A 9,559-nucleotide genomic window follows, 5' to 3' on the forward strand; every position below is an offset into this window, starting at 1 on the left:
CAGATTCTTTACCACTAGCGCAACCTGGGAACCTGGGGTTAGTATAATTAATTCCAGGCGGGGGGAAAAACAGCTTTTGCACCAGATGGAAGGACTTTGCTGTTAGGAACCAAAAGGTTCATTTAAAAGGAGGTGGGAAAACAACGAAAGAAAAGCAATAAAAAAGGTGAGATTCAAGATTTCAACTTGGTTTGTGGTGCTGAGGACCTGGAATGGGGAACCTTAGGGCTTCCCTCTTGGAAGTCCCTCAACTGCGAGAGCTGCGGGCGCCGCGGTTACCCGCGGTGGAAGCAGCCGGATCGTGTGGGAGGTCCTGATTGGGGGCTGTGCGGCTGGAACTTGCTGAAGGCCACCTAGGCCGCCCTCCAGTCCAGGGTCGGGGATCTGGAGCCCGGCGACCGGGCGGGCAGCGAGAGGAGCCGCGCCCCGCTTTCCCTGGCGCCCCTCCTCGCTTACGCGTAGCCCAGTGCGTCCCCACCCTTCGCCTCGCTTCTCTTTCCAGTCGCCGAGTGCATCCTCTCCCTCACCCCACCGGCCCACTCTTCGCCCCTGGATGCCTCCTCCCTTTCCTGGTTCTTCTGGCTGGTTCCGTAGAGTTTGGTTTGAACTTTTGAACCCACCAATGAGCGCCGTGCGCCCCTCCTCTCTCCGCCGGGAGGGTAAAACCCGGTGTAGGGCTGGGAGGCGGGGCCGCGGAGGCCGGGGCGGGGTCGGGTGCCCGCCCTCCTGACACGTGGCCCGGGTAGGGGTTTATAGGATCCCTCCCGGCCCGGGCCTCTCACTACTTCTCCCCCGGACTCCTTAGTAGTCTGTCAGTGGGAGATCTTCGCGGCCGTCCCCTCCCCTGTTCCAGCCCCGCAGAGCCGTACAAGTCTCCGTCATGGTGAGTGGGGGTCCCGGGGCGGTGGTGTGGGGGCAGAGTGCGGAGTCCGAAGGGGCGTTGGGACCCCTGCGCGAGTGCAGCCACGTCCACGCCTCCGGGCAAACTGGTTTCAGGTGGCGAGGTTGGGAGAGTCGAGCTCACCTGGCTGACTCCTCGTCGGGCTCGAAGACGCGGCCTGGGTACTGCCTTGAGAGGAAGTGGAAAAGCCACTTGATCCTAGAGAGGGGCCAGTCATTGATTCCTTCGGGGCCGCTACTGCCCCAGGAAGGTGGGAGAACCTTCGCACTGGCTCCCAAGGACTTGTGAAAGCTACAGATCCCTCCCATTTCCTGAAGTGATCTCACCTTCCCACAGCCTTCCGCAAAGGACCCCTGGAGCATCTCGTGTGCTCCAGCATAGTAGGTGCAGACGTTTCCTGGCGACCCCTCTCCTGTGCCCTGTGATTTGGTGCTGAGTCCACCTGTGGCCAGACTCTGGGAGGAGTTTCCAATTGCACCATCTTCCCCTGTGGCCGGGATGGCGCGGGGCGGGCGGGGGCAGCTCTTGCATTTGCGCCAGTCCACCTGAAGGATGAAGGCAGGCTCCTCCTTTGAAGGAAATGACTGTCCCGTGTTTAACTCTGCGTTTCTAGTGTTTCTAGTGTTAATTTAGTGGGGTGTTTAGTAGCTGAAACTTTCTTCTTACAGGTTTTAAAAAGTCCACAAAAGAGAGATTTACTTATAAAGTCACAGAGTAATCTAGTAATGACATAGTATTCTTGCTTTTAAAGAAACATGAAATTACACACAACTTGAGTATTTTCTATTTAGCAGCCACAGGTTTTGGAAACAAGTATCTTAGGAAACATCCGTTGGAGGTCTACCTAAAGCAGGCCATGAGTATCAAATGTATCAAAATACCTTTTTTTAAAAAGGAATATAGGAATAAATAGTTTCCTTTCTTATGGACTACCACAGTTATCAAAGGATGTCTGACTGTAACACTTGCTTGAGTGCCTTTTACTAAGCCAGACCAAAGGCCACTGGTAAATGTGTCATTGAGAAAATAATGGGAGTGTTTAAAGGGCAGGAAATCAGCAGTAGCAGCAAACCTATTAAGACATACACTGGTTAGACTTGTATTTCACAAAGGACAGGTGCTGATTATCCCGTTAAGGCTAGACTGAGTGACACCATCACCGGTATCTCACTTCATCTCCCAAGTGGCCAGGGGAGAGTGGAGGGCAAGCAGTGGCCACAGCCTAAACCATACTGTTGCACAATATGAAAAGCTTTTAATTCAAAAACTTCATTAGAAATGCTTCATTACGATGGCAGGGTCTTCTCAGATACTTTTATCTCTTTGGACCTGGGACTGTCATGGGCAAATATCTGGTTCTTTCCTGGTTTCTAGGGCTGTGAAATGTCCAGAGTCCAATTAAAGGTAAACATGATGCAATGGTTAAAAGTCATGGGTTCATTAGAACAAACTCCCCTTTCTCCCACAGCCTTAGAGCTGGGCAAGTAGATGCAGGTAATAGTGAGCTGATGAGGTCAGCAGAGCATAATTGCTTTATGGGGAGTATGGTGAGAAGGAGGGAACCATAAGTCAAAGGTTATGAGTAACTGGAGGTTTTGTCTTGTGGTTATGAGACTAGGCCCTTTGACATCATAGGTGATGTTGAATTTTCTTTAGATTCCTATTGTTCAGTTGCTAAGTCATGTCCGACTCTTTGCAGACCTACAGACTGCAGAATGCCAGGCTTTCTGGTCCTTCACTGTCTCCTGGAGTTTGTTCAAACTCATGTCCATTGAGTTGGTGATGCTATCTGAACATCTCACCCTCTGCCACCCCCTTCTTTTGCCTTCAATCCTTCCCAGCATCAGGGTCTTTTCAATTGAGTCAGCTCTTTGCCTCAAGTGGCCAAAGTATTGGAGCTTCAGCATCAGTCCTTCCAATGAATTACTACTACTAAGTCGCTTCAGTCGTGTCCAGCTCTGTACGACCCCAGAGATGGCAGCCAACCAAGCTCCGACGTCCCTGGGATTCTCCAGGCAAGAATACTGGAGTGGGTTGCCATTTCCTTCTCCAATGCACAAAAGTGAAAAGTCAAAGTGAAGTCGCTCAGTCGTCTCCGAATCTTAGCGACCCCATAGACTGTAGCCCACCAGGCTCCTCTGTCCATGGGATTTTCCAGGCAAGAGTACTGGAGTGAGGTGCCATTGTCTTCTTCCAAAGAATAGTCAGCGTTAATTTCCTTTAGGATTGACTGGTTTGATCTCCTTGCAGTCCAAGGGAGTCTCAAGAGTCTTCTCCAGGACCACAGTTCAGAAGCATCGATTCTTCCATGCTCAGCCTTCTTTACACTCCAACTCTCACATCCATACATGACTATTGGAAAAATACAGCTTTGACTATATGGACCTTTGTTGGCAAAATGATGTCTGCTTTTTAATATGCTGTCTAGGTTTGTCATAGCTTTCCTTCTAAGAAGCAAGCATCTTTTATTTCATCGAAGTCACTGTCTGCAGTGATTTTGGAACCCAAGAAAATAAAATCAGTCACTGTTTCCACATTTTCCCATCTATTTGGCATAAACTGATGGGACCAGATGCCAGCTTTTTCACCCTCATCAAGAGGTTCTTTTCTTTAGTTCCCATTCACTTTCTGCCTTTAGAGTGGTATCATCTTAGGTCACTGATAGTTCTCCTGGGAGGCTTGATTCCAGCTTGTGATTCATCCAGCCTAGCATTTCACATGATGTACTCTGCATAGAAGTTAAATAAGCAGGGAGATAATATACAGCCTTGACATACTCCTGTCCCAGTTTTGACCCAGTCCATTGTTTCATGTCTGTTTCTAACTGTTGCTTCTTGACCTGCATACAGGTTTCTCAAGAGACAGGTAAGGTGGTCTGGTACTTCAGTCTCTTAAGAATTTCCCACAGTTTGTTGTGATCCACACAGTCAAAGGCTTTAAATGCCTATTAGCAGCTTTCAGAACCCTGAAACTTATTTGGAGAACATGTAATAGGAGATATGTGATGTGGATACTTGAAAGACTCTGTCTCAAGCAGCTAATGTGATTTATGATGGAAATACAATAGAAATCCTCTTTGTTTTCCTCTTAAGTCTGTGGGTTTAGATTCTGTGTTCACTGCCTTATTTTACAAAGCAGGAATGAGTTTGGTAACTTATAAATGACCTTGTTCAGCAAGTAAAGGAAAACAAACACTTGCCTAAATCATTAAATTTATGAAATTATAGACTCTTCTTCCACAATGCCAGAGAGAGATGTACATTTTACTAGAAAACAGCTGATTTCTTAAACTATTAATGAAGTCTTGGTGACACTTCTAGCTTTTGTTACCCTGTCTCCATCTGCCCTCCCTCCCCCACTCTCCCCTCAAGGTGTGTGGACAGTGAAGGAAAATGTTTTTCCCTAAGATTAAATACTTCCACAGGGATAAAAGGATGCCTGTGACCAGTTTTTAAAGTCCAGGTAACTGCTGCTTATCTGCTCTTTTCTCCATGAGTCATACAGCTGTAGTTTGCTGGTTTAAGCTGGTTTTAAAGGGAGAGGCAGAAGCTGTTTAAAGAATAGAATTAAAGAGGGGTGGGAATGAGCTGTAGTTACAGTCACACAGGGAATGAATCAGAGCTGGAAGGAGGAATTTTGCATGCCTGTAAGGAGTCAGCAGGCATAGTTCCCAGGAGTTGGGGAAAATCTATTGCTAGACTAGCTTGTGTCATCCTGAAGGTAGAAACCTGACCATGAATAACTAATGTGGCTGTAAAGCCAAAGTCTGGTCTCTGGCCTTGTCTAGTAGTTCTTTAACATATCTGTGATTTTCCAGAGCCTTTCCTCTGAATTGGCCTGTTGTTTGTGAAATAGTGCCTGGGCAGGCAAGGCCTCCAGAAAGGTGCTGACTTGTCTTGAAGGTTAATAGTCATTTCCGTGTGACTCATTCCTGAATGTCCCATCCGATGCGCCACATTCCGACACTTCCTTTCTTCCTTCCCACAGCGTGAGTGCATCTCCATCCACGTTGGCCAGGCTGGTGTCCAGATCGGCAATGCCTGCTGGGAGCTCTACTGCCTGGAACATGGCATCCAGCCCGATGGCCAGATGCCAAGTGATAAGACTATTGGGGGAGGAGACGACTCCTTCAACACCTTCTTCAGTGAGACAGGTGCTGGCAAGCATGTGCCCAGGGCAGTGTTTGTAGACCTGGAACCCACAGTCATTGGTGAGTTGACCTCAGTAACCCCAGTGAGATCCCAGGGATCTGGGGCAGGAGGTGTGTCCTGGGAATTTCACTGATGCCCTGGGATGGAGCAGACTGGTATGGGTTGTTAATGATGGGTGGCTGCTTCATTTTCCTCTTCCAGATGAGGTTCGCACTGGCACCTACCGCCAGCTCTTCCACCCTGAGCAACTTATCTCGGGCAAAGAAGATGCCGCCAACAACTATGCCCGAGGCCACTACACCATTGGCAAGGAGATCATTGACCTCGTCTTGGACCGAGTTCGGAAACTGGTAAACAAAGAACTGTTTTTTAAACTAGGATGAGCGTTTTCTCTTAGAGTTTTGAGAGACCAGACTATGGGAATCATTCTTTGCACACTAGAATGAGCTTCATACTGCCCACTATAACTGGACTTCTAAACCAAACGGTCCTGTGCTATGGGACAACTTTTTGAGGCTGAAGTAGGTGCTGCTTGGCCTCCTCCTATGTCTTCTAAGGCAGATTTGGGCAATTGCTCACTCAGGGAGGGCAGTTTACCTGAAGTCAAGTGAGTACCAGGAAGCCTTAACAGTTTTACTGACACTTAAGCCCATTAAACATCCTTGTTCATCTTAATCAGGCAGCTTCCTGCCTCCAAGCTGAGGCATCCCTTTTGGGGTCATCTTAGTCACAGTGGTAGGTGGCTGGCTCTGAATGTAACTGATTGATCAAACTCATAAAAATTGGACAGCTGCCCTATGTTGCTACAGAAAGTTACAGCAAAAGAAGCCGATGGAATACCGACTAGAACTAGCTGCCATTGGGAACTTCCAGCAACACTGAAAGTGGAGTCAAGGGAGCTCCCTTGTTACAGAAGCAAGTATAAGTCACTGGAACTTTGAAAGGATTAAGATAGAATCCCAAAAAGCGGTACCCTTGTTTTTCTACTAGAGCTCAGGGCAGTGTAGACCAGCCTTGAGGCAGAAAAATCTAAGGTAACTATTCACATCGGTAAGGTTGATAAGGGTTCTGTTCAGATCATTTTAATTAAGAGTCTGGCAATCAGATGAGTCTGTTCCTTAGGCATCCAGGCAACTTGTAAGTCATTAACTAAAATCAAGAATGAAGGCCTGGGTGCAATAGCTTGTCAGGAAAATTATATATCACTGAGATCTGCAACAACAGGTCTTTTTCAAAAGACTGGCTTTACATCGTTCTTGGCTTCAAACTTTTTCAGATGTTTATCGTAGACTTTGCAGCAATATTGGGCTAATGGTTCCTCTGTTTGCAAGTGAAGCTTCAGCTACAAGCACTGACTTGGAAATCGGGACCTGCCTTAGGGACAAATGAACTAGTGAAAGTCATTGAGGGTTCTGGAGTGAAGTTCTTTAACCACCAGAACAATTGTACTTGTCCCTGGTGTTTATTACTGTGTCCACAAGAGCCTTAGTGGGTGGAAACTGGTAAACTAGAGTCTGCCCCTTGCTTTGATCTCATTCAGAGGGTGGACCCATAGAAGTGACTAAGGGCTCAGTAGAGAATGTCCACAATCTTGGAGCACCTTAAAGTGAAGATTGTCCAGAGAATACTCTGTCAGGTTAAGATCAGCCTTTCACAGAGTAGCAGTTTGTTAGCCAGAAGAGCTCAGTTAAGTGGTGGAAAGCCCCCGTGACACAAGGACATGGATTGCTGACAGCAAATCACCTTTCCCGGAATGAATAGACTTGTTGCTAACCTGTGCTGACGGTGCCAGGCACTATTCCAGTACTCATTTAATTCCCAGCAACCTGAAGCAGATTCCTGTTCTCCTCATTTAATAAATGAGAACTCTGAGACTGAGAAAGGAATTTGGTCACAGGCACATGGCAGGGAACTGGCAGAGCCAGAGCCAGCCTCATTCTAGCACCAGGGCACTAGCTCTTCACTCTGATGCTGCATTCCGGCCCAGAAGGCAGCTGCCAGAGCTTCTGTAGACCTCCATTGTATGGGGCCAGTGTGGTCTCAGGCCTGCTGGTGGTAGCTCTCCAACTGATAAGGGGTTGCCTTTGCTGTGTGGTCATGGCACGGGCAGCAGAGGTGAGCCTCCCGGTCACCAAACCTTGGGCCCTGCATCCATTCCAGACTTGGTGATTCCTCTGCCTGCAGAAATGAAAATAATTCATTTTAAATAGCCTTTTCACAGATCCCCTCCCTCCCTCCAGGCCCCAAGAGATGACTGTGAAAAGTTTCTCTGAATCACTTAGCACTTAAAAGCTCTTTAACTGTCTGCTTTCCTAGCAAGTATTGCTCAGAAGTTTTCTGTTTTTTGTTTTTTAAGATCTTGATCAGTGTGATTATGGATTCAAAGACGTCACTGCAGCTGTCACCAAGGCTAAAATTGAAACTTTTTTCCTTTTTCAGGCTGACCAGTGCACGGGTCTTCAGGGCTTCTTGGTTTTCCACAGCTTTGGCGGGGGAACTGGTTCCGGGTTCACCTCCCTGCTGATGGAACGCCTCTCTGTCGACTATGGCAAGAAGTCCAAGCTGGAGTTCTCCATTTACCCAGCCCCCCAGGTTTCCACAGCTGTCGTTGAGCCCTACAACTCCATCCTCACCACCCACACCACCCTGGAGCACTCTGATTGTGCCTTCATGGTAGACAATGAGGCCATCTATGACATCTGCCGTAGAAACCTCGACATTGAGCGCCCAACCTACATGAATCTTAACCGCCTCATGAGCCAGATAGTGTCCTCCATCACTGCTTCCCTGAGGTTTGATGGCGCCCTGAATGTGGATCTGACAGAGTTCCAGACCAACCTGGTGCCCTATCCCCGCATCCACTTCCCTCTGGCCACATACGCCCCTGTCATCTCTGCTGAGAAAGCCTACCATGAACAGCTTTCTGTAGCAGAGATCACCAATGCTTGCTTTGAGCCAGCCAACCAGATGGTGAAATGTGACCCTCGCCATGGTAAATACATGGCCTGCTGCCTGTTGTACCGTGGCGACGTGGTTCCCAAAGATGTCAATGCTGCCATTGCCACCATCAAGACCAAGCGCAGCATCCAGTTTGTAGACTGGTGCCCCACTGGCTTCAAGGTTGGCATTAACTACCAGCCTCCCACTGTGGTACCCGGTGGAGACCTGGCCAAAGTAGAGCGAGCTGTGTGCATGCTAAGCAACACCACAGCCATCGCTGAGGCTTGGGCTCGCCTGGACCACAAGTTTGACCTGATGTATGCCAAGCGTGCCTTTGTTCACTGGTATGTGGGTGAGGGCATGGAGGAAGGAGAGTTTTCTGAGGCCCGTGAGGACATGGCTGCCCTTGAGAAGGATTATGAGGAGGTTGGAGCCGACAGTGCAGAGGGAGATGATGAGGGTGACGAGTACTAGCATGTCTGCTGAGGTTTCATCTTGGGACTGTATTACTTGTGTTCAGTGGAGCTGCCCACTGTCGCTATATCTTGACACTAAAGGTGATATTTCTACTTCCAAGGTCACGCTGTATCATAGTAAATATTTACTTACTGAAAGCCAGTTTGTGATGGAGGAGGCTGGCAATTTCCATCTGATCATTTGCTCAACATTTCAAGTGGTTTCTGTGTACTGTGCTAAGAGGCTTGTCTATTTCACTAAGACCTGCAACAATGACTGGTGATAAAATCATAAGTGAGGCAACAGGCTCACTGGCCAGTGCTTTTCAATCTTCAATATGGATGGGAATCTCCTGTGTATTTTAAAAAGGAGACCTGAATCTGTAGGTCTGAAGTGGAGTTTTAACAAACATACTGCATTTTTTTTTCTTTTTTTCTTTTTGCCTTTGTTTTTTAAAGCTCTCAGGTTTTCTTTTTCTTTTTAATTGGAGGATAATTGCTTTACGGTATTGTTGGTTTCTGCCATACATCACCATGAGTCAGCCGTAGGTGCACATATGTCCCCTCCCTCTTGAACCTCCCTCCTGCCACCCACCCCGTGCTATCCCTCTAGGTTGTCACCGAGCACTGGGTTTGAGTTGCCTGCATCAGACAGCAAAATCCCATGGCTGTTTTACATGTGGTAATGTGTGTTTCACTGCTCCTCTCAACTCATCCCTCCCAAAGCTCCCAGGTATTCTTGGTCTGCTGTGACCACATGTGGAGTAGCAAGGGGTTAGGTAACATAGCTAATAAATGGTGGAGCCATAACTCGAGTCTCCAGGCTGACTGCCAGAACTCCTGCAGTCTTTATTTCATAAAGTGTTGGAATCACATGGGAAGGGCTTGGAATTGGACTGATTCTTTGTCCTTGGCCAAAATCTACAATGGCAAACTAGGACTGTGCTTTACGAAGTCACTGCTTGGAGAAGTAGAGCAGGCTGAGACACAAAGTACAGTAGTCTGAGGTTGTTATGGTATTGGTCCTTGACTCAGTGTATGTCACGGGGAATATTTGAAGTAGGGGAATAATAAGGAAAATTGTAGGAGTATGTATGTAAGAAAGGTTGAAG

The 9,559-nt window shown here is 47.8% G+C and overlaps 1 protein-coding gene across 4 annotated transcripts in view; it reads left to right on the forward strand.

Annotated features, from left to right (window-relative positions):
• LOC120858188 (tubulin alpha-1C chain-like) overlaps positions 1 to 8,573 on the forward strand; it is a 56,294-nt gene extending 47,721 nt beyond the window's left edge. Inside the window, exons 1-4 of one of the 4 annotated variants that reach the window (XM_040234096.1) lie at positions 84 to 166; positions 4,889 to 5,111; positions 5,254 to 5,402; positions 7,492 to 8,573. In XM_040234096.1, coding sequence (XP_040090030.1) covers positions 4,991 to 5,111; positions 5,254 to 5,402; positions 7,492 to 8,466 — 1,245 coding nt within the window. In that variant the 5' untranslated portion in view covers positions 84 to 166; positions 4,889 to 4,990 and the 3' untranslated portion in view covers positions 8,467 to 8,573. Of the gene's footprint in view, positions 1 to 83; positions 167 to 726; positions 884 to 1,001; positions 1,282 to 4,888; positions 5,112 to 5,253; positions 5,403 to 7,491 lie in introns of those variants that run through there. The other 3 variants (XM_040234093.1, XM_040234097.1, XM_040234095.1) reach the window with 3 other exon arrangements.
• Positions 8,574 to 9,559: the final 986 nt, after the last annotated feature.

The sequence above is a fragment of the Oryx dammah genome, unplaced genomic scaffold (assembly GCF_014754425.2).
Source record: "Oryx dammah isolate SB20612 unplaced genomic scaffold, SCBI_Odam_1.1 HiC_scaffold_29, whole genome shotgun sequence".
Lineage (NCBI taxonomy): Eukaryota > Metazoa > Chordata > Mammalia > Artiodactyla > Bovidae > Oryx > Oryx dammah.